Source organism: Aspergillus oryzae, chromosome 2 (assembly GCF_000184455.2).
Source record: "Aspergillus oryzae RIB40 DNA, chromosome 2".
Classification (NCBI taxonomy): Eukaryota; Fungi; Ascomycota; class Eurotiomycetes; order Eurotiales; family Aspergillaceae; genus Aspergillus; species Aspergillus oryzae.
In genome coordinates, this window is record NC_036436.1 from 4,422,334 (window position 1) to 4,446,520 (window position 24,187).

The 24,187-nt window shown below is 48.8% G+C and overlaps 7 protein-coding genes across 7 annotated transcripts; 5 read left to right on the forward strand and 2 right to left on the reverse strand.

The window, feature by feature from the left end:
- Positions 1–22: 22 nt before the first annotated feature.
- On the forward strand, positions 23–1,507 carry AO090003000857 (uncharacterized protein; the record flags this gene model as incomplete). The annotated part of the gene is made up of 1 exon (XM_023235068.1): positions 23–1,507. The coding sequence occupies one exon, from the start codon at positions 23–25 to the stop codon at positions 1,505–1,507; it is 1,485 nt and encodes a 494-aa protein (XP_023090122.1).
- Positions 1,508–2,147: 640 nt separating this feature from the next.
- Positions 2,148–3,165, forward strand: AO090003000859 (aldo/keto reductase; the record flags this gene model as incomplete). The annotated part of the gene is made up of 2 exons (XM_001819935.3): positions 2,148–2,292; positions 2,351–3,165. The coding sequence occupies 2 exons, from the start codon at positions 2,148–2,150 to the stop codon at positions 3,163–3,165; spliced, it is 960 nt and encodes a 319-aa protein (XP_001819987.1).
- Positions 3,166–3,283: 118 nt separating this feature from the next.
- Positions 3,284–6,091, reverse strand: AO090003000860 (putative protein phosphatase PP1 regulatory subunit Sds22; the record flags this gene model as incomplete). The annotated part of the gene is made up of 7 exons (XM_023235069.1): positions 3,284–3,327; positions 4,761–5,163; positions 5,220–5,294; positions 5,359–5,655; positions 5,730–5,801; positions 5,863–5,894; positions 5,956–6,091. 7 exons carry the CDS (start codon positions 6,089–6,091, stop codon positions 3,284–3,286), a joined length of 1,059 nt encoding a protein of 352 aa, XP_023090123.1.
- A 1,353-nt stretch (positions 6,092–7,444) lies between these two features.
- psrA (putative general stress response phosphoprotein phosphatase Psr1/2) lies at positions 7,445–8,850 on the reverse strand (the record flags this gene model as incomplete). The annotated part of the gene is made up of 3 exons (XM_001819937.3): positions 7,445–7,657; positions 7,713–7,811; positions 7,867–8,850. The coding sequence occupies 3 exons, from the start codon at positions 8,848–8,850 to the stop codon at positions 7,445–7,447; spliced, it is 1,296 nt and encodes a 431-aa protein (XP_001819989.3).
- Positions 8,851–14,250: 5,400 nt separating this feature from the next.
- On the forward strand, positions 14,251–15,824 carry AO090003000863 (metallophosphoesterase family protein; the record flags this gene model as incomplete). The annotated part of the gene is made up of 4 exons (XM_023235070.1): positions 14,251–14,280; positions 14,458–15,141; positions 15,195–15,505; positions 15,563–15,824. The coding sequence occupies 4 exons, from the start codon at positions 14,251–14,253 to the stop codon at positions 15,822–15,824; spliced, it is 1,287 nt and encodes a 428-aa protein (XP_023090124.1).
- Positions 15,825–16,680: 856 nt separating this feature from the next.
- pxa1 (putative peroxisomal ABC transporter (PXA1)) lies at positions 16,681–19,143 on the forward strand (the record flags this gene model as incomplete). Its single annotated transcript, XM_001819939.1, has 1 exon — positions 16,681–19,143. One exon carries the CDS (start codon positions 16,681–16,683, stop codon positions 19,141–19,143), a length of 2,463 nt encoding a protein of 820 aa, XP_001819991.1.
- A 1,735-nt stretch (positions 19,144–20,878) lies between these two features.
- On the forward strand, positions 20,879–24,074 carry AO090003000866 (uncharacterized protein; the record flags this gene model as incomplete). The annotated part of the gene is made up of 7 exons (XM_023235071.1): positions 20,879–22,313; positions 22,343–22,412; positions 22,486–22,554; positions 22,626–22,648; positions 22,781–22,939; positions 23,004–23,156; positions 23,221–24,074. 7 exons carry the CDS (start codon positions 20,879–20,881, stop codon positions 24,072–24,074), a joined length of 2,763 nt encoding a protein of 920 aa, XP_023090125.1.
- Positions 24,075–24,187: the final 113 nt, after the last annotated feature.

Below are 24,187 nucleotides of genomic sequence, written 5' to 3' on the forward strand. Positions count from 1 at the left end.
GATCTATGGCCTCAGCTTTGACATGTGGGTGAGCGCACCGAATCAGCCAGGCGGGATCGAGAGTGCATTCCATCTCTACACCCGCCTCCAAGGGGACCAACGTCATCCTGCACCCCCAAAACGCTTGGAAAATATTCCCAATTGGCGGACATCGTTTCCCCATCTCAACTCAGTCATGGCAGATGTTAACAACCCACTGAACTGTGATATCATCCTACTGGAGGCCAATCTTCGGTTGATGGATGATTTCCCTCCGTCCGGCTCGAAACTTGGGATCCAGCTAGAGTTAGACTTCACCCAGCCTCCCAACGGCGATGCACTGACGAACCAAATGGAGAACTGGTCGTGCAGCACGTATATCTATGAGGAAGGTCAAAACATATATAGGGCACGCCAAGACCTCCCTAAACAGCAATCGAACAAAGTGAAACCTCCATTTGAATCTACGTGGTGGGCAAAACGTTTCACGGAACTCACGGAAATCGCCAAAGACAGACAATTAAACGAGCTTGCCGATAGGCAAACGAGAGACTACTTCCGCACCTTAACAGCAGTCCAAGAAATACGGGCTACTCCTAGTTCTCGTCGCGTATCGAACCAGTACCCTGATAACTCCCAGGATGACAGCAAAAGAATGGCCATCCTACTTTGGCAATTCCGGCAAACGCGATCGAACGAAGTTGGCACTACCACATGGCGCCGGGTGACCTCGCCATCCTCCGACCGTAATACAATCCCTAGCCCGAAGCCCGTAACGGGGATCGACCTCCCTCCCCTGTCCTTTTATGCAAACTCTCTAGCTAGGCCTGCCCCAAGCATTTACCAAGCCCCTCAGTCACACGACTTGGTGCATCATAATGGTACTTCGCAACCCCAATGGTCGATGTACCAACCACCACAGGACAGTATATTCAATGCAAACGGAGGCTTTGACCTTCTCAATTCTATCACCAAGCCAGAAGGTGGCCTTCATGACAAGACTGCCGTCACCTCAGTGCTAGACACCTACCCCAATCTCCAACCTGAAGTCAGCCAGCCCACGAGCCTCAATGGTTCTAATGGAGGACCAGGGATGCTTAGCATACCCGATATGTCCCTTTCACACACTAATCTCAATGCGTACAACCTTAGTGGGCATGATAACCACTACGGCACGCCCCAGCATCCTGGGGTGAGCGTGCCTGATAACAGCCATGTCTTAAACAATGGCATATTTGGATCCAGCACCCAATCGATCGATGACATGAGTCAGACCCATGCACCTTGGCCGACTCCTACTTCGAGTATCACTGATGTTGGCTCGAGCAACTATAGCCACCTGCAGTTTTCTGATCACCATGTGCCGTCGGTCTCACGAGAGTCCCATCAGCCCAACCACTTTGAGGTGTTACTGGGCCCAGACGATCTCATTGTGGGGAGTATGCCTGGTGATCCTGGCATCAATGGGGCGGCTCATGGTCACATGAATCACACCTATACTGAGAACAATGCGGTTGAGGCTGCGTAACGAAGAACTAATTTATAATATGGACTGTAATGATAATAATGGCAAACAAAAGTGTCGCTGGGTTTCGGGACTTTTCTGTTTTAGTTTCTGGCATAGGAGTTTACGGGGAGGGATACTGGAGCATGCTCTGCGGGGGACTTATTGGTTTTTCTCAACTTTGTGATGTACTTTTAGTCTGATACCAATTTTGTAGTTATACACAATATGGATCTAATGTCTGTTTCATACTTACTACTTGTTCCTTGAGTAATTGGTGGGATTTGGGTCCCGTGATGGATCCAACACGGACAGTGACCAATTGGGTTTGGCGCTTCTCTACATTTACCCGGCGACTCTCATTTAGCCGGAATGGGATCTTGTTGAGCGCCACTTTAGCCTCAAGACAGGGACATTCCTCCTCGTGTGACTGGCCTTTTCGGCCTAGCTGGCCTGGATCACGTCGCATTTATCCCGAGTGGGTATGGCCGTACCCCAAATGAGTGCTTTTTGGAAGAATATGCGCGGGGGCAATCTCCAAAAGTTGATTTATGCCCCTCCTTTTCTTTGCGGATACTTCTCTCATTTCTTTAACACTCTTTACTCTCCTCTCAACTGCAGTCGCTCTTCTCATTAAGCGCAATCTCTACACACAATAATCACAATGGCTTCTCCCACCGTCAAGCTGAACAGCGGACATGACATGCCCCTCGTGGGTTTTGGCCTCTGGAAGGTAAACAACGAGACATGCGCGGACCAGGTTTACGAGGCCATCAAGGCAGGATATCGTCTCTTTGACGGCGCATGCGGTATGTTACCACCTTCTGCTGTGAGGTTTTCCAGGAACGATCTAATATGGCCGTCCAGACTACGGCAACGAAGTCGAATGCGGCCAGGGTGTCGCCCGCGCCATCAAGGAGGGCATCGTCAAGCGCGAGGAACTCTTCATTGTTTCCAAGCTGTGGAATAGTTTCCACGAGGGCGACCGCGTCGAGCCCATCTGCCGCAAGCAGCTGGCTGACTGGGGCGTCGATTACTTCGACCTGTACATCGTGCACTTCCCCGTTGCGCTGAAGTACGTCGACCCGGCTGTCCGCTACCCCCCGGGATGGAACTCGGAGAGCGGCAAGATCGAATTCAGCAACGCCACCATCCAGGAGACCTGGACGGCGATGGAGTCGCTGGTGGACAAGAAGCTCGCTCGCAGCATCGGTGTTAGCAACTTCAGCGCCCAGCTGCTCATGGACCTCCTCCGGTATGCGCGTGTCCGTCCCGCTACCCTCCAGATTGAGCACCACCCCTACCTTACCCAGCCTCGTCTGGTCGAGTATGCCCAGAAGGAGGGCATCGCTGTCACCGCGTACTCGTCTTTCGGACCTCTGAGCTTCCTCGAGTTGGAGGTGAAGAACGCCGTCGATACCCCTCCTTTGTTCGAGCACAACACCATTAAGAGCCTCGCCGAGAAGTATGGCAAGACCCCGGCTCAGGTGCTGCTGCGCTGGGCCACCCAGCGCGGCATTGCTGTCATCCCGAAGAGCAACAACCCCACCCGTCTGTCGCAGAACCTGGAGGTCACTGGATGGGATCTGGAGAAGAGTGAGTTGGAGGCCATCAGCTCGTTGGACAAGGGCTTGCGATTCAACGATCCTATTGGATACGGTATGTACGTTCCTATCTTCTAAGAGGACGTTACGCCTGGGAAATGTGTGATGATTTGCGATGTAAAATGTACATGATTTGAGTAAATAGCTATGATAAACCCATTGATAAAGACTATAAATGATATCTACATCCCTAGTACTAATGGTAGCGTAATTCCTTCCGGACTGTACTCCATGCCGTACCTGATAAAGTCAGTGCCACGCCAAGACCAAGCTCCCTTATCAACACTATCAATCAATCAAACCAATCCATCAATTATTTTCTCTTAACTCCACACCCTCAATCCCCAATCCAACGACAACCACAACGCCCAAAAACGAAAAACCAATCCCCAAAAGAGAAAAAGCAACCAACCAAAAATTCAAAATGGCCGCCCGCGTCGCAGCGCAATCAATCCACATAACAACAACCCCAATGCCACGCTCCCTAACGGAAAGCAAACAGATCCTCTCCGCGCTCCAGAAATTCGGCGAAGTAGTGACCTTCCGCAACCTCAAGGTAAATTTACCCCCCAAATACCATACCACCCTCCCTCAAAACCACCAACTAACAGAGAGATAAAAAAACAGTACGACACAACAAACACATCCCAAAACCCCACCTCCCGATCTATAATCGCGATATTCGAATCCCCCTCCTCCGCATCCCAAGCCATCGCCGCCTCCCCGCTCACAATCCCTCTCGTCAAACCACCACCGTCACAACCCCAATCGCAATCACATCTACCGCCTAGAGAACCGGGGACGCCGTCCCCGGATCCCTGGGCCTCGAGTGAAAGTGCCGCTGTCCAGTCCCATATCACCTGTACTATCCAGCCGTCGCGACATAATCATGAGTCTGCGCTGCGGCGGAACCCGTTCCATTCGTTGTTTCATGTTGATGGGAAGAGCTGGCAGGCGAAGGATTTAGTGAGGACGGGGATTCCGTTGAGGGAGCTGGCGGATGTGCCGATGGCCAGGAAGGGTCATGAGCCGTTTAGGGTTAAGAGGAAGGTGCAGGCCGAGAATGAGCGGTTGGGAGCTACGAGTTTGATGGCGCTTTATGAGGGGGGTCTTAGGGGGGGAAAGGATGGGGATGGGGATGCGTCGAATTCTGGGGAGAGGGAGGTTAAGGGTGAGGAGATGGAGGTTGACTGAGGACGGGTTGATTTGGTTCTGTGCGCTCAGGTTTATTTGGATAATTGTTGGCTGGCTTGGGCAATGCAACATGCGTATGCACATGCCCGTGCGCATTAGGATGCTCTGTTGGTCCTGTTGTGCGCGATATTGCGTCGCTGTCCAGGGCGGGTAGTGAGGCTTTCCCGGGGCGGTCGTTGGGCAATGCTCAGCTGGTGCCGGTCAGGTTACGGACGATCTGTAGATCGTCCCCAGAGTTCGAGCAGGCTCGAAGTATACCTCCACGAGCAAGGTATAGTACTATAAATACAGAGAATGAAGTTTCTCTTAATCTACATGTAATATAGGAGATCGACAGGAATGAAATCCGCTTTCCATTAACCATGATTGCCATTGTATCATCAGCCATGCCTTTCCTTGCATGGTAATTAAGCTATTCTCACAAACGCTACAACTGTCAGTATACACGACCACTCCGGAGCCTGGAAGACTACACTTACTAGCGTCGATCTGCATAATATGCGGTATCGCTAAGCGCACCTTATTCCGGTACACCGCGGGTCCCTTCGTCTGCAACGGGTTGCCCTCAAAGTAGACCGTCTGTAGCTTCTCCTTGTCCTTCAGCTCCTTCTCCACCTCGTCGAAGCTAGATAACTGGTTGTTCGACCCCCAGAGCTCCTCCAAGTTCTCCAAATGCGACAGATGCTCCAGCTTAGAGACCTGGTTATTCGAGAAGTCAAGAACGCGCAGCTTGGTGTTCGATTCGAGACCACTGAGCTCGGTAATAGCGTTATGAGAGACGTAGAGTTCTTCGAGGTTCTTGAGGGAGGAGAGTCCGTTCAGACTAGTAAGTCGGTTCGACTGAATAGAGAGGATTTTGAGATTCTGCAAAGCATCCAGATTCTGTAGAACGTCAATACGTCAAACCCCAAGCTCCAGCACCCGAGAGCACAACATACCTTGAATTCAGTGATCTTATTCTTTCCAAGCCACAGCTCCTCCAGAGACGTCAACGACTCAAGGTTCTCGATTTCCTACCACCCGGTTAGCATAAACCCTCCCATGCACACCCATTCTCTCAATCGAGGCACCACCCACCCTGATCCGATTAGCGCCCAGCTCCAGATTCCTCAATACCTTCAACCCCTCCAACCCTTCAATCTTCGAGATCTTGTTCTGCACAAAATACAAGTCCGTCAACTTGACCAGATGCGAGATATTCTTTATATGCTTTATCTTATTGAAGCTCAGATCCAAACTAGTCAGATCCTTGAACTCATCCAGACCCTTGACATGCGAAATAAGGTTATCGTAGAGATCGAGTTCGACCAGCGACCCGGCGACTTCAGGAGGAAACGCGATCCGCGTTATTTGGTTCTGCCGCAGACATATTCTCTAGAAACCTCGCCGTTAATCCTTACTTTGATCACCAACCCCCCACTTTCCTTCACGGAACACCGATATCGTACCTGTACTTTAGGGAATCGCTCTAGATGTAAAGCCGGGATGGACCCAATACGACAATGGACGAGGTCGATCTCCTAGATAAACAACTCACTCGGTCAGTTTCGCATGAAGCAGCAGGCCAAAAGATTCACGTACCTCTGTATCCTTATCCTCATCCTCTAGCAAGTCTGTAACAAGATATTCCAATTGAGCACCCGCCTCCTAAAGCGTACTTAGTCGAACACATACCTTCGTCTGCCTCGATCTCCTCTACCGGCGGCGCATCCTCGTCCGAGTAATCCGGGTCCTCGATTGCCTCCGGATTCGTGATGGTCGCTTGGGGACCAACTCTCAGTTTTCCGTCCCACCCTTTGCTGTCCTTCATCGTGGCGGGGAGGTGTGTAGAGTATGTTTCTCTGTTATTTTACCTTTTTTTCTTGCGCGTGGTTGGAGGTGGTTTGATGCGGGGAGCTTTTTTGGCCAGTGGGTCGAATGACGGTATGTATGTAATTTTCGTACGTATCTTGTAATTTGTAGATCGGTATCGATGTGCCTAATTTAGGAAGGATGTTAGTAGATTAAGGGGGCGCATCAGGACGACGACGACGACGACGACGAGGTCAATGGGCGGGGAGAGGCTTAATTGATGCTCGGAATCAACGGTTTCCTCTTCTTCTGATAGTGTTGCCTGAGGATTGTTCATCATGCGGTATTTATGGTTTCCTTTGTGCATTTATTCACTGAATTAGAATTGCTGGCCTACTAAGCCCCTCTGGTAGAGTCTCACAGATGCACATGCCGAGGACTCGATCTCATTATTCACTTCCTTCTACTCTCATTTTAAACAGTAGTGTGCTTTATTAGGATCCATTCGGGCTACTAGAACAGGTGGTGCGGTGTTGAAGGACGACGCTTTTATGTACATATAGCACGTACGCCAATGATACATATACATTGGTGGCAATCGATAGTCAAGATCCTGTATCGATAGGAAACTATGGGGTAGTACCGGAAACAGTGACGCGCACACATATATGACGATGCCACTCGCGAGTGAGGTCTCCAAAACAAATCATGGCTGACAAGATGACAAAACACGCTGGGGTTTTAGTGGTGATCACACATACGAAACGAAACAGATAGGAAATCGAGAGCGACGGCAGTGTCAGGCCCCTTAAGGGCGATGGGTGGTTTAGACAAAAATTGAGAAAAGAAAGAAGTCAGATAAAAAGGGAATGTAAATTTGCGTATACATGAGATCAGCGAAAAGGGTTTTTAAGCTGATAGCCAAGACAGACGCCTACAGAATGCAAAAAAAAAAGGGGGATCACAGGGGAGCTTCGAGGAAAATGAATCAAAATCACAGGGGATCAGAAAGGTACTCGCTCACTTGGAGCGTAGACAAAAGGACATAGCTAGAAGTCCAGCAGATGCGAACAGGAAAGGGGGTGTAAGAAAGAATAACAGAGGAAAGGATAAGAAACACAACGCAAATAAAAAGCACACATGCACTATTGAACTGTCGGGTCTCACGAGTGTCTTCAGATGCGCGGTTCGCTCACGAAGCACTCTAACTCTCATCTGGCATCTCAAAGGCGAGAGGGCTCGACGTATTGGCGGGTATTGAACAAAGGGAATCGACCGAATTTTATCTTTTTATGACCTGATGGTGCCCGCAAGGCGAAGAATAACCAAACCAAGCACGCTGAAAATGAAATGCCGGGCTAGTGTACAGACATTACAATGCAATGTCAAGAACCAGACTAACGTCTTGCACTTGTGTACCAGCGAGATCTTCCAGAACGGGAATCAGATCAAGAAGCTCATTATCATGGGCGTCAGAGAACCAGCTGCTGATGGGTATCGCGTGTTGAGGGTGGAATATATATGACGTGGGAGAATTATCGATAATTATCGTGTCTCGAAGGTCGCGACCGACTTGAGAAAGATCCTATAGATGAGTTAGGTGATTGAACGAGCAATATAGAGCTCACGAAAAAACCGACCTTCACATAGTTGCCTTGATGGTTGTAGCAACTGTCCCTGAAAAGTCGGTGGTGGACAACATTATGGATGTCCAGTTGATCCAACAGTGGATCACCGTACTGAGAACAAGTTAGCGTGAGGCGATTTCATAAGACATATGTTAGCAGGGCTCACCTTCGAGACAGATGCCGTAAACACAACAACTTCGTACAGCTCCCCGACCCGTTTCATGAACTGATCGACCCCGGGCCGCTTGATCACATAAATATTATGGTATTGACCCTCGATCTCGACGGGGATAGTGAAATCGGCGCGCTCGAGAACCTTAAAACTACTATGGACCAAGGTTTCATCCAGGTCGAGGACCAGGCATTTCCGGTCGCGTAGGTGAGGCTGAGGTGGGGGGAGCAGCCATTGTTGCCCCCTGTCGTGACTCTCATTTTCTGGCTGTTGCCCTGAAGGAACGAGTGGCGGCGGCGGCGGCGGTAGCTCGGCTGGTAGATCAACTGCCTCTTCTTCGTGCGTAGAGTACTTCTCGTCCTTTGGGCCAACGCTATCGGGTACAGCTGGCTTTGCGGTGGACTCGTCCGTTTGGGCAGGAGAATCATCGACTCTCTGTGGTGGCACTGAGAATGTTACATGTTCCTCAGGTTTCTGAGAGGGCTCCTCGACTTTCTCTGTTACAGTAGGCGGCGGAACTGCACTGGATTCATGCTGTGCTGTCACCATATCCCGTGCTTCAGACTTCTCCTTCTGCGAAACCTCGTGACCCGATTCGTGCTGGGCCGGAGACGACGCCGTGCCATCGAGCTGCGAGCCTTGATCCGGGCCACTGACGGTCTGCTCTTCGTCCACCTGCGACGGCGGCTGGTCGGACGTCACAGTCGTATTTGCCTTCTCATCCCGATAGTAGCTCGGCTCCTTGGACTCCGCAGTGCTCGAATCACCCTGGTGAGTTTCAGCCTTTTCCGGGGTAGGCTGAGTACTTGGGACTGATGGTCGGCGAGTCGTCCGCTTTGCGGGGATAGCCGTATCCTCGGGGTCGACATTGGAAGATGAGCAACAGCTCAAGAATGCGAACAGCCGGGATGAAACCCTACTCTTCTTCTCCACCTTGGCAGGCTCTCGCAAGTCAGGATCCGTCTTATTCTCTTCCATGACCGTGCTCTCCTCATTCCTCCGCCGTGATCTCATGCTGCTCCCTTTGCTCCTATCCCTTCGTCCCTTTAGAATACTTCTCCTCGAGCCTCGAAGCGTGTTTTCGGAGTCGTCATTGGCAGTATCCTGGGAATTGTCTAATGTGGATTGTCTTTCGGCTTTCAAGGACGTCCGTGATGGCACGGGAAGCAGGTGCTGTTTCTTGGATACGTCGGCAGAACTGGCGGCAGAGGCACCTTCGGGAATCGGAGTCGATTCTACGGGCGCTGGAGCCGTCCCGGAGGACTCGAACGAGTTGGACGTAGGCGACGCATCGGTACCGGTGACATGAACCTGAGGCGACGATTCAGGAACTGAAACATTATGTTAGCGATGACTTGCGCAAGGCGACCAGGACGCGAAAGAAGCAGGCTTACTAGAGCCGGGTTGACTCGTTGCGACAGGCATGGACGCTTCTCCCGTGCGGGTGTCAGAATTCGATGGCAGAGAATCCCGCTCCGAGCTCCCTCCGAGCATTGAGGGTAGCAGAGCGAGGTTCACTCGAACAACAAGAGACTAGGATCGAAAAGTCTAAGATTAACAAAAGAGGCGGTTGATACCAGAACACACGCCTAGGGACCACCAGGATGCCGCCGATATGGGGAGGGGAGAATGGGCGGAGACAGAAGGGAGTGCGGAAATCAGCCTCCTGGAACTGGACTGAAAGCGGTGGTAAGGCGTGGAGGCAGGTCGTAGTAGTTAGTAGTAGCGCTTTTTAGCTCTCTGTCTGACTGTCTCTCGGGGACCCGTATCACCGCCTTAATTGAGGCTAGTGCACAGCACTAAGGCCCGTCGCAAAAGAATCCACCCTCCAAGAACCTCGAGAGTCGATCAACTTTGTGAATAAACAAATCACATGCGACCGTGGTGCTGGACTAGAAATAATCGTAGGAACGGGGGGAAATCGACCGTAAAAGGGAGAGGAGTTGGGGACGTCACGTGGCGGGTCAGGGTGCAGTTCCTCGAAATTAGTCGGTAATTATTGATACCTTCTTGATTTGGGAGGAGGAGAGGTGGGTGCTCTTTGGTTACTGGCCGATGAAGGAGACCAGACTTGTTAAGGTAGAACAAGTTAAAAAGGGTACGGAGTAGACTAAAGAGAAATGCCAAAAAGATAAAAAAAAAAATCGAACTTTAAAGGATTACCTAGGAATAACCCGATCGGCGATAGTAGATACTTCTCACGGGTTTGTTCGCTTAATAATTGAAGGAAAGAAAAGATAACTAGTTCCTTTTTCCTTCTTGTTTGTTGAACTTGATGGTCTCTTTTTGCCTGATAATGTTGGAAGGTAGTCCGGGTGGATGTGAGTCTCAGAGGATTAAAAGAGACCCAAGGTACACTTGACCGGATTACCGGGAGTTCAACACAGAACGAGGAGGATATTGAAGGGTGGCTTGTCCCTAGTGCCTTGACAGTAACTGGCTAAACCGGGTTAGGAGAGGGGCCAGAAAGGGGAGAAAGAAAGACCGACGGGGGAAAAGAATGAGAACGAGATGGGGGTTGGTGGAAAGCAAAGCGCTAAACAATCCCAGAGTGCTAACTGCTAGTAGTATTAGTAGTAGTAATATTACGATTTCGCCTCTCCAGATGGGTTTTAGTACTCCGTAATGGTGGTGTTAAAATAATATTTTGCATTATTATTATTGCTATTATTATTATCATTTATTATTGCTCCTTGAGGGGTAAAAAGGGAAAAAACGAACACAAAAAGTCAGGTTAGTCTCTCGGTCTGGACCAAGGATGCAGGGCTGCAGAATTGGGGCCGTCGAACCAGCAGCAGCACCGGCACTAACAAGCACTGCGCCCGCTTTGACTGGTGGCTCCCAAAGCAGGTTCAGAAGCTGCTGAACCTCACCGAGCTTGATATTAAAGCAATCTGACGGGGAGATATACCAGGTACTTTCGTAGGTCTAGCATAATATCATACATTCTCCGGTAGTTGTTGATACATAGTGATCGTCACAATTCAAGGAGGAAATTCCAAGATGAATGAATGCATGGGTGTATGTATGTATATGTATGCATGCCCTAATATTATTATTACGCTAGCCGGTACTACATTAGCTGGTCTGAGGAAAGGTACTGTAAGTGAGCTACTACCTACCACCTTAGACTCAGGGAGCTTGCATCAGCTTGCATCCACACCTATTATTACTCACTAAATCCTGTCTTTTCTCCTGTCATTCACCAATAAGAGAATCTCGATCCTGTCGTTCATCAGGAATGAGCTGTCGAGGTCTCCGGTTTGCCAGGTTGTTTATTTCTTTACATCTGCCCTGCTTGATGTATGTGTCATGTTTGTGCTCGGACTCCACGGCCCATGAACATACGAACAGACAATATACTAGACATACCTCCATCAGCCTGGTGGGCATTTTATTCGCATTGTACCTGAGTGGGTATTGGTATGGGCGGGGGCAACAACCAGGGGTGACAATTCAACGTTGGCTTAAGATTGGCTCGTTCTTACGGTGATGGCTCCAGTTGAGCGCTTAACAAGGGGAAATCTGGGAAATTGCTATTCGTTCGTAGTAAATAAAGATCTTAATAATACATGTAATTCTTCGATTTTTTTTTTTACTTTGCTTTTTTTCTTTTTTCTCTTTTTCTTTTCTTTTTGGTTATTCTATGGCGTGCTAAACTCGACTAATTTCAGTAGAAATACGTACATACGTATGTATGTTCAGTAATTGGAGGGTCAAGTCACGGTTTGTTTAAGTAATACCACTGCCACCCTCCACCCTGACCCCCTCACACCCTCCAACTGCGCCCTGTACCATTCCTCATGATCTGATCAACCGCAAAGATCTTCAACTGTTACCCGGATTCAACCCTCCATCTCAGTTATTTGACTATCACTTCCCGACCAGGTGACAACTCTCATTCCAAAACCCGTGGGTCACATCCGGTACGAGAAGTCAAATAGTTTACAGTTATCATGGAGATCGTTACCAGTTCGGTGATACGGGATCTTAAATTAACTTCCCCCTTCTAAGATCCCAAGCCCAGCACCTCCACTCTTGAGGTGTGTAGGATAACCCGGCATTCATCCTATTTGTCTTCGTCTTACCTGAAGGACTATGTGTTCCGCAAATTTGCGCCTTGAGCTAGTCGTGTTATATGCAGTCTACTCCTTTTGCAATTTCTCATTGGACCAAACTTACATCCGTCCCATTAAGGTACCCAACCTAAGGATTGCGAAGTAGACCTGACTTTAGGGACTACCGCTGTCGAAGTATGTACCATACTGTACGGAGTACGAAGCTCGGAGCCCTGAACTCCACTTAACTTTCCTGGTTGATAGCCTTGAGCTCAGTAGAGCTCCAGTATCGGTGCAATCTTACACCTAAGCTCGCACCACTAGCCTAATCACCTAACTGAATGTGCGAGCCTGACAAGGTAACTGCCAAGGTCTCCGTGGCTAATTAGAAATACCCATCTCAGCCTCGGCGTTACCTCGTATCTTCCCTATAACATACTCAATTCGCTAGAAATGGCGTTACTGTTCCCTTTCCACATTAAGGAGGGTGAGTCCTATACTCCGTAGAACGCCTTAAATAGCGCTACTGCTCAATGGAGATCATCTCGGTTATTCTTGAACCAAGGAAGCTGTCCGTAATAATTGTTGAGCTTAGCAGTACTGGGTCTCAGGGCGTGGTTCAGCAGACCAAATGATAGCAACTATAGCAAGTGGTATAAATTCTACCAATTCGTTGATATCCAAATGGATTAGTATGTTTTACGGCTCTTTATGCATCGTATATTATTACTTGGCTGATATCCCATCATCTCACCACCCACTACCGAAGGCAGAGCCGGCATTCATAGCTGGTCCCATTCCAGACGGATTTCTCCATACATTCCATTCTGTGGAAGGCATGTGGGGAGATGTGGGATGATCCGTTGACAGGGAACGTCACGACCGGAGGCATTAATATCTTGGCAATAATAGGTATCTCGATCTCGGTTTTTGATATCTGGTATTCTTTCTATTTCATTAGTAGTTTCTGTTTTATCGCCCGACCGTGTAAAATACCTAGATTATGGGATAGTGGTATGTACAAAGGTAGGTATATAAAACAGTGCCTCTTGACGTCCGTGTTCATTGGCTGCGACTTAAAAAGTACTCCCTGTAAATCAAGAAGAACTTGACAACGCATCTAGACTATAGATGCTGCCACTATTGCCAGGTATCTAATGTCTGTATCAACTAGTTTCTCAGTCACTGGGCATGTTATCACGCAGTGCAATCAAAGCATGAAGAATGTGGAAATTGTGATAAGGCCCTTCTATGACTTTGAGCCTTTTTACCTACCCGCTTGCCAAGTAGATACACTGAGGGGTAACGGTTACTATTTTTACATGGCAAGGACTGCCATTTGGTACTTGAATAGCACCAAGCTGCACGGATAAAGAGCCCTGGCGCTTACGCGGACGTAAGGCTACAAGAGACGGCGATCAATTCCATAAATCCCGGATGTGATACCGGTGGAATACCGGTAAATCACCTCGTCTACTTTTTACAGGCTGTGCTCTGATGTATAAATTTTAAGTCAGGTTCCCAGATAAAATAGATATTATTTCCTAGGATCTTGAGATAGCTCTCTCTAGAATAAATATGTTGTTGGGAATTAAGATTATGCGCTACTATATTGATATAAAAGCAAGAAATACTTCAAAACGCTCCTGAGATCATAATACATAAACCTTTGGACTTGCTGTATAGATCAATATACTTCTTTTTTCCAGGCCTCGCCCGATTGATTAAGTATACAGCATTATTTCTGACACTTTCCGTTTCTTAATTCAACCGGGTCCTTGTCTGACCAGATGATCTTATGCTACTCCGTACTGCTTAACACCTTAATTTCAGTGAGCTAAAGTCTATTCTAAACGCTCGTGAGCATACATATCTTGCAATCCAGGCCTTTTTGTATCTTGGCTATAGAGGCCCCGGTATAGTGCAGATCACATATAAAATCCCTAGAATAAGGACTCAATTGGGATATGGTTTCCCTATTCAGGCTTATTACCCCTAGAGGCGTTCTAGGAGCCATTGGTTGAAGAAATAGAAAGTAGGTAGGAAAAACACGTGGTCACCAGTGACGCGTTTCCCCACCTTGATTGCTGGGTGATATAGTAGACATTCGGAAGCATTTAGGAGTTCAACATTTTATGTGTCAATTAAGTCGCTATTATAAAAGGTTACCTCTTCATGAATCTTTTCTATACCCTCAATCGGCAATGAAATGGTTGTGTGGCGGGAATGGAGTCTCCGCAGCAGGAACGGCGGTAATTAGGGGCCCACTGGGGTTTGTCTGCTAAAGCCTGTCATGGATAGGAGTGCCACAACGTGCTCAATGCAGAGACGCAAATGCGGAGATCGCTTAGTGAATATCGATATTAATTCCCACAGCACAAGTAGTGTGTCGACTTGATAGGTGCATGCCTACAGGACAGTTTGCCGACCACGCAACCGACGACTGAGCTATATAATACTATCAAGTTCTCCTTGTCAAGCCCTAAGGTTCGCATCACTATTACATCTGAAGTGAAAAATGCTTTAGACAAGAATCATGGTTTGTGGTATTGTTCTGGTAGCCCTGAGCTTAGCCTTAGGTGCCTCTGCGCTCCCCGGGGCGAAATCGAGAACAACCACGGAGAAGCGCCTTCAGTTCACAAAGAATGGAACTTTCCAGTTATCTGTCTTTGAGGACCTACACTATGGCGAGGGTAAGCTAATCCCTCGGTCTCAATACGGCAGCACCGCTAATCAGCTTTTAGCGGAGGCCACCACTTGGGGACCAAAGCAAGATGTTGAGACCAATGCTGTGATCAACACCGTCCTCGACAACGAAAGCCCACAGTTGGTCATTCTAAATGGCGATCTCATCACCGGAGAGAACACCTTTTTGTCAAATGCGACCAACTATATCGATGAGATTGTAGCGCCTCTTGTAGATCGCAAGCTCCTCTGGGCTTCTACCTACGGTAACCATGACAGCGGTTACAACTTGTCACGCAGTGCTATCCTGGAGCGAGAGAAGACCTACTCGAACAGCTTGACAAAAAGTATGGTCTCGGGAGCGCTTGCTGGTGTATCCAACTATTATCTGCCCGTGTACCCGTCGGACTCATCCAAAGACACTCCAGCCTTGATCATGTGGTTCTTCGATAGCCGTGGTGGGAACTACTACCAGCAACTAAAGAATGGGAGTGAAGTTCCGCAGCCTTGCTGGGTTGATGAGTCGGTCAGTCATACACCTTATTTCTTGAGGGTTATTCTTTAACTAGGTGGTTCCAGGTGGTTGAATGGTTCACTCAAACCAACACGGAGCTTAGAGAGAAGTATGGCAGAGTGATCCCTTCAATTGCATTTTATCACATTCCCGTCAACGCAATGCTTGCCTTCCAGAAGCAGGGGGTCAATGCAAATTATGAGCCAGGAATCAACGACGATGATCCCCTAGACCAGCAAGGCGAGGCAAGCGGGCAGGGAGGGGTCTCGGGAACTGTGTTCAGCTACACCGGCCAGGACATTCCATTCATGGAGGCAATGCTGAACACTGAGGGTCTCCTGGCGACGTTCAGTGGCCATGATCATGGTGATGACTGGTAAGCAGCTGCATTATTTCTGCCTTGTCCGTTAGTTCATGCTAAAAAAAAGGAAAGGTGCTTCAAATGGGATTCGAAGCTTCCCGGTATGAATCTCACTGGCAACGGGTTGAACCTATGTTTCGGACGTCATAGTGGGTACGGAGGATACGGCTCATGGACTCGGGGATCACGGCAGATTCTGTTGGATGAGACGATTTTGGAAACACAAATCTTGACCTGGGTTCGGTTGGAAGATGGGTCAGTCTCTGGCAAAGTTAACCTTAACTCTACTTACGGGGAGGATTGGTATCCCTCCGTTGAGACAACGTATACATGAACTATGGACAGGTTGACGAGCGAGGGCATGTAGCCAAGCCGATGGATTAACAAATAAATCAAATATTATAATATTATAATCTATATGTTTTATACAGTTTTCAAACTACTTAGGCTTCTTCACGGGCTTACTTAACCCTAACGGCCATAAACCTAGCCTAACCCGGATAGCTGTCTCGGTAGTTACCTAGAAAAGATGATTATCTTACAATTTATACAGCACGTATACCCTATATAGTTGCTAAATATTATATATAGATTCGAATAATATAGCGGACTGAGGACCCCTAAGTGATTTCTGGTTTAATCCTAGTGTAGTTTTTCTTGAGATGTACATGGCTTAGTACTACACGGATAGTGGTATCTTACTGCTTACTGGCCCCAAATGCGTTCAAGCTAGCTATCTCCTGTATACCGGAAAAGTGCTTCTATATAAAATAGAATAGTATATTCTATAGCGTAGAGCAATACTAAATAAGGTGCGTGGGCTTAATGTAAACACTTAAGGTTTCGGTAGTACAGTAATCCGTACTTAAGCAAATCTGGGGAAACAAGCCCGCACGTGAGCCCTCCACCACTCCGCAATTGCACAATTGACCCGAGGTCTTCACATGCAACAATGCGATGCCGTCACCCATAATGTGACTTGTTCCGCTGATCGGTCAACTCGCCAACTCTCCGTGGACGAACCTCTTCCCTTAGTATACTCACTCACGATCTTGACTGAATACACACCGCACAATTTTCAGACGCGTCCCATTCAGACGCTTTCCTCATGGCCTATGTCGCCTTGGTTTAAAGAAGGGCGCTGTGTGAGCTACCCGCTCGACTTCAAGTGCCCCGGTAACTAAGTCACAATGGCCGCCCAGTCAACACTACGCTCACGGGAGGATCCCCTCGCCACACTATACCACTACTACCTCAACTTGTTTCGTTCTCGGTTCAAGCGTTCATCGAAAACAACCAAGCTGATTGCTACAGTTGCGCTATTTCTCTCGATCGTAACAACTGGATATGGAGGGTACAAACGACTACGGCAGAGGGCGAAGGAACGCGCCCAGGGCAGACGATTGTTACGGCGAAACTCTGGAATTAGGGGAAAGGACGGGTCTCGCACCATATACGTGCCTTACAAAGATTCTCTGACATCCAAAGTTACTATCCATCCAACGAAACCTACGACGTTTGATGCACACCGAAGGCTTTTCTTAAACCCCCCAGCTTCGGCTCGCGCTGGAGATGGCGAATCAAATCAGATTCCACCACCGACGACTAAGCCGGGCCTAAATCTTGCTTTTCTTCACCAGTTTCTGAGTCTTGGGAGTATTATGGTCCCTAGATGGGGTAGTAAGGAGACCGGCCTTCTTATGGGTCATGGCGTCTTCTTACTGCTACGGACGTACTTATCGCTGTTAATTGCAAGGCTGGATGGTGAGATCGTGAGAGATCTTGTTGCAGGGAAAGGCCGAGCGTTCATGTGGGGTATTGTCAAATGGTGTGGCATTGGCACGCTTGCTTCGTATACAAATGCCATGATAAAGTTCCTGCAGTCGAAGGTGTCTATCGCATTTCGAACGAGACTCACCCGGTACATCCACGATCTGTATCTCACCGGTGATGACAATTATTATAAGTTGATGAACCTGGACGGCGGCATCGGTCAAGGTGCGGACCAGTTCATCACGCAGGATCTCACACTCTTCTGCTCTGCAGCTGCAGCACTGTATTCCTCCATGGGGAAACCGCTGGTGGATTTATTCGTCTTCAACTATCAGCTCTACCGCTCTCTGGGGCCTTTGGCCCTTAGCGGAATCCTCACAGGCTATTTCAGCACTGCAATTGTTCTGCGTAAACTGTCACCTCCGTTCGGCAAGCTCAAGGCTGTTGAGGGCAAAAAGGAAGGAGATTTCAGAGGGCTTCACTCTAGATTACTCGCGAACGCTGAGGAGATATCGTTCTATGGGGGAGCTGACATCGAGCGAGTCTTTTTAACGAGAAGCTTCAAGGATCTCCAGCGCTGGTTGGAGGGTATTTACAGCCTGAAGATCCGCTATAATATGCTCGAGGATGTTATCTTGAAGTATTCATGGTCTGCCTTCGGCTATTTGATCACATCTTTGCCTGTATTTCTCCCTGCGTGGGGTGGCCTAGGTGGAGCCCTGGAGTTAGCCGATACGCCTGAATCAGTCGGGAGAGAACGGGGCCGTATGAAGGAGTTCATCACAAACAAACGTCTGATGCTCTCTCTAGCAGATGCCGGCGGTCGAATGATGTACAGTATCAAGGACATTTCGGAACTGGCTGGTTACACCTCTCGTGTCTATACACTGATTTCAACACTCCATAGGGTCCATGCTGACGCATATTACCCTCCACGCGGCTCCCATGCGGAGTTGTACTCTCTAGCAGATGCTCAGGGCACCATCCACAATGGCTTTGATGGAGTGCGTCTTGAAAATGTTCCAATCGTTGCGCCATCTCTCTATCCTCATGGTGGCGATGAGCTTCTTGAGTCACTGTCATTCGTTGTGCATTCTGGAGATCACCTTCTTATATCTGGACCGAACGGAGTTGGCAAATCTGCTATTGCTCGTATCATAGCAGGTTTATGGCCGGTTTATCGTGGGTTAGTCAGTCGACCAAGGGGATTCGGACTGGATGGAATTATGTTCCTTCCACAACGACCCTACCTCAGTGTGGGTACTCTGCGTGACCAAGTCATCTACCCTCACACGGAGGTCGACATGCGCAAGGGAGGTATATCAGACGCATGTCTACAAAAGATCTTGGATGACGCCCACTTAGGTTACCTCCCTACCCGCGAGGGTGGATGGGACTCCCGCAAGGAGTGGAAGGATGTCCTGAGCGGTGGTGAGAAGCAAAGAATGGCTATGGCACGTCTATACTACCATGAGCCCCGTTACGCCTTCCTCGACGAAGGAACCTCTGCGGTCTCCTCCGATGTTGAGGGCTTGCTGTACGAGCGGGCCAAAGAGCGCGGAATTACACTCATCACGATCTCTACGCGTGCGTCTCTCAAGAAGTATCACACTTACAACCTCACCCTTGGTCTTGGCTCCGAAGGCGAACAGTGGGAGTTTGAGCGGATTGGCACCGCCAAGGAGAAGATGAATGTTGAGAAAGAGCTGCAAGAACTTCGTAAGCGGCTGGATAAGGTCGATGAATGGAAACAACGCCGAGAGGAGATCGAGAACGAACTACGTAAGGTTTGGGTTGAGGAAGGAGAGCTGGCCCCGCCACCATATACGGAACAGCCGGAAACAGCTGAAAGCCCAACGGTCGAGGAATTGTCGAGCTGATGAGTGTGGTTTTGGAAAGAAGTAAGAGCAGGGAGTATATAAATATCTCGTACGTAGTAGCATGAGCTTGAGATAGAAGTCAAGGGGTACTGTGGTGGGTATCACCTACCAAGCCTTACCACTCAATTTTAAGTGAGATTTAGTTATTTTTGGTAGTTCTTTGAGTTTTTGATTCGCCTGACTGCAGTGGGATTGATGAATCACCATCCATGTCCTCAATGAATCTATTGTTCATCTGTAGTCACATGACCTCTGTCCACTCAGAAGGGGCAAAGCAAATCATCGCAACCGTGACTTACGGAAATCAAAATAATTATTTATATTTTATTTTACATCTACCAGAAGATCCGCCCTTATACTTCAACTGAAACTAAAGGTCATGAACTATCTGTCCGCTCAATATTTTTTTTCTCTATTTAAGAATGGCATGTCTACGCCGCTTCTAGATTAGTTTCCGATACTCCAATACCTAAGGGTGTCAGCTTCTTCACTCTCTACTAAAATGTCCCTGTCACAATTACCACACCCGGTAGCGGAAGGGAAAGAGAGCGAAAATGTAATAATAATCCCTATAGGCGAATGTATCAGCGATGGGGATAAGTACACTTGGCCCACCGAAGCCAGGTTTGGCATGCCAGATGATAGCAGTTACCGGGAGAAATTGGCAATGTTATGGATGCAGAAGCTTGGAGCATTCGAAGAGGGTATGACAACCTTTATTTTCTAATTTCTATGATGACTATTATCATGTATCGATTTCGGTAGCTGTCATGATTGTTTCAGTTCTATTACATCAATCTTTCCCTACAACAATCTTTCCCAGCATCAACGCCAGTCCTCCTTAGTACCATTGTACTCGCCCCTAGTGCTCAAGACTCGCTGACTATTATTATACCACTCTGTTTACTTCACTGCACCTGAATCTGTTTTAAATCATATCATGTATATTCTTATCCATTATCTCACCTAATCCTGTCTTTCAGTGCGTGAGATAGATCCGGGTTCCAACATTGTTCCTGTGATACCTTTGAACTGGGGTCTTTTTTTTGTCGACTAAAATTTACACATGGTCCTCAAGTTCTTTCTAGCTAAGCATTGATTTTCAGGGAGGAGATATATGATCGACCGCTTGCCAGATGGTTACGGCCTCTTTGATAGACCGCGTGGGACGGACCCTACCATTGTAAGTCATTGTCCTACTATGGTACAAAACTTTTCTAGGTCTAACAGTATTCACCTCAGCGTGATAGATTTCTTTGGGGTCATCCAATTGGGCAATACTTTCCCTCGATACTCCAGTTCTTTCCACATTTTTACCATCTGATGACAGGCGCGGTTGGGACTTGCCATTGCATGCTTTGTGATAAACTAGCAAAGCGTGAAAAAGGTTCAGCGCTCCCTCCGTAATTCACTTTCAACCCTATTCGCTAATGTACTCCCAGCGATGTTAAATGGTTCACAACGAGGACGAGCACGAGGGAGGGCACGAGGGAGAGGAAGTTCCAGTATTGCGAGGCCGATCGACATGCCCACCGGAGGGACACCAGGTCGACCTCCAGGACGACCGTATGGGAGATTACCTGGTAGGCCACCCGGGAAGCCATCTGGTAGGTCTGCTACCGCCGGAGTGCGCGCTATTCTTGACAGTGAAGGAACACCGGACGTATTCAAGATGGCCGTCAGGAGGCTCAAAGAACAAGGTGTTCTGGATGAGAGAATAAGAGAGGATGGCAGCATGGACTGGAGGGCTGAGAGGGCAGCACTCGACGAGTATATTGAGCAGTTAGGCATGCAGCCTTCCTACGTTCCTCGACCCGGAGAAGTCGTACTCTGGGCTCCGGAGTATCAGGGGGAACTAGCCTGGAACCACGAAACCAAGCGCGTCGAAATGTACGCGCCCAATCAAAACGAATGGTTGGGAACCCCCGCATGGCGGGCTGGTATTGTAGGCCAGACTCCAGAAGAAGACACAGTCCTTCAGGACTTAGTCATTACAGCGCCCAAAAAATGGGGTGTCAACTACTCCGGCTTTCGCGTGGAAACTTTTCCTGATCCTCAAAGCTACGATAAAAGTTACTCATTGCACTACAAATATGTCCATTTGTTGTGTATCAAGCCCTTCAATGCATACGAGCTCTTTCTGCAAGGAATTCCGCCCGAAGAGTTACACCCCTCCATCGGGTATGCGATGACGATAATGTCGTCGTTCAGTCTCCTGGACAAATATCACTTCAAAGGAACTTGGCCAAACGCAGCCATTTATTGCCGGGGTATTTTCATCGGAGCGGAGCTCTTGGTTGTTGGAGATGCTGTCCGCTTGAAACCAGCCCTCCCGTCTTACTCAGAGGAAGTCCATAACGCCGTTGAGGATGTTATGGTCATTGATGAAATACGCCTGGAACTTGTCAACTGCGTGAACGATCTCATGTCGGATCAACTGGCAGAGCGATATCAGGTTCGAGTGGCAGGAAAGGTCTATACGAACGCTCCCCAAAGAGCTAGTGCTGGGACCCACGGGACGAGCCAACCCTTGCCTATGAAGCACGAGGAAGTCATTGACGTGTTTCAATCGATTGGCATGGGTGGTTATGGGTCTTGGTACAGGGTGTGGGAAGGTGCCACGGTGGAAGTCTCACAGAATATGATAATTGGTCGTTGCTACGAGCCCGATGCTATGAACCTCTTGTTCGGGTCTTGCTCTTTGGGTCAGGATCTGTCGGGGGTGACCAAGGCGAGGGAGTATTCACGGAAAGTCGATGAACGTATTCCCGAAGGCAAAGACTGGTTTTGGGGCGACTTTCGAACTCAGACCCTCGCGATCGATACTCTCAATGGCCAGGATGTGGGCCACTACAGTGACGCACGCGATATCAAGATGTGGAGAGCGAATCTCCACATTCTTGATGGCACAGCGGATTCAGCCGATCTTCGCTTGGCTAAGCTTCCCGGCAATGTTGGTCGGCCCTCCACGAAGGCTCGGTCCAACTTCTCAGAGATTGGCAAGCTTAGCAGGCTGGTCAGTACAGGTCTTGGGGCCGCGGACGTGAGCAACCCAGTAAGCTCCGAAGAAGGGCCCAACCTGCCAGACGAGGAAGATACCTCTGAATCAGATGAAGTTTTCACGTTAGCCATGAATCAACTCCCAGGGGGGACGGACGAATCAGAGGAAGGTGATTACAGGCCAAGCCCTGAGCCCTAGGGCAAACGGCCGAAGCACGATATTTGATCACGGATACTCTGAAGCTCCTTCTTGTCGATACTCTTGACCCGTTTTGTGAGTTCAGGCGTCAGGGGCTTCCTCAACATTAATACCTAGCGCAGGACCTAGGCTGATACGAGTAGGAGGTTCACTTATGGCGAGGAAACACTTACGTTCTGGTCTTTGACATACTTTGCTGATTGCTATTATATGTAACTACTGTAGGATTAGGGAAAGACATACATAAATAAATACGATTAAACTTCTACCACGGTCTTTTTAGTCTTTCTCCCAATAGTATCCGATGTTCTTATCAAGCGATAAGAGGAAGAAATGCCGCAGATAACCGGCACTCTGAAATGCATCGGATTGGCCCGCCAGCCAAATACTACATTACCTTGACTAAAAGGCGGGGAATAAAAAAAATAAAAAGAAAAGCATTTGGAGAGGGGCAACAACAAGTCAACTGTAACTCTCTTGTATACTCCTCAATCGATCATCCTCTCACAAGCCACAAGAATACTATCGCAACAATGGGTCTAGACGGCGTACCTCAAGCCCAAGCCGTAACAGTGAGTCTCAAAGACCTCATCAACGGTAAGCCAACATATATATATAAACCCACCTCCACAACAACCATAAATCTAACCTTGAACACCAGGAACCGTCTCCTTCGAGACCCTCACCGAAGCTTTCGGCCCCTCCTCTCTAGGCATAATCGTGGTAAAAGACCTAGACCCCGAATTCCAACGTCTACGCACCCAAGTCCTCTCCAACGCATCCTATCTCGCAGCCCTCCCCAACGACGAACTAGGTACAGTACACATCTACACTCCCCGGTCCAAAAACCCAACTAACCACCCCCCGAAACAACACAGAATCCCTAACCAGTCCCTCCGCAAAATACCTCGTAGGCTGGTCCTGCGGCAAAGAAACCCTGCGATCCGGCCACTTCGACACCCTCAAGGGCTCCTACTACGTCAACTGCGCATTCTACCAAGACCCCACCCTCCAAGGCGCCCCCGCCGACAACTTCCCCGATCTATCCGAGTACACAGCCCCGAATATCTGGCCGCCGGCGGACCGATTGCCTACGTTCCGGCCCGCGCTGGAAGAGCTCTGTAGGCTTGTTATTGATACTGCGGCATTGGTGGCGAGGGCGTGTGATCGGTATGCGACGGAGAATATTGAGGGGTATAAGAGTGGGTACTTGGAGCATGTTGTTAGGACGAGTTTGACGACGAAGGCGAGGTTGTTGCATTATTTTCCTGCCGAGGCTGGGGTGGGAGAGAGAGATGGGGAGGGAGAGGGAGAGGGGGATGATGATTGGTGTGCGACGCATTTGGATCATGGGTGTTTGACGGGTTTGACTTCTGCTATGTTTGTCGATGAGGTTGCTAGTCCTCCTGGGCAGGGAGGCGAGCTTGTTGAGTTGGGGGCTTCGCCGGATCCGAAGGCTGGGCTTTATATTCAGTCGAGGACTGGGAAGGTGGTTAAGGTTAATATTCCTCGGGATTGTTTGGCTTTTCAGACCGGGGAGGCGTTGCAGCTTATTACGAGAGGGAAGTTTAGGGCTGTGCCGCATTTTGTGAAGGGCGCGAAGCCTTCTGCGGGCAAGAGGATTGCGAGGAATACGTTGGCCGTGTTTACACAGCCGAATTTGGAGGAGGAGGTGGAGAGTGGGAAGAGTTTTGCGGAGTTTGCGAGGGAGGTGGTGGCGAGGACTTATTAGGGTGGTGTGGAGATGAGATGTTTATTATCATGATTGGTATGTATATAGTCTTGAGTTTCACATATTAAGGTTGCTATTGTACAGTTGAAGTTGGGTTATCCAGATACCTATAG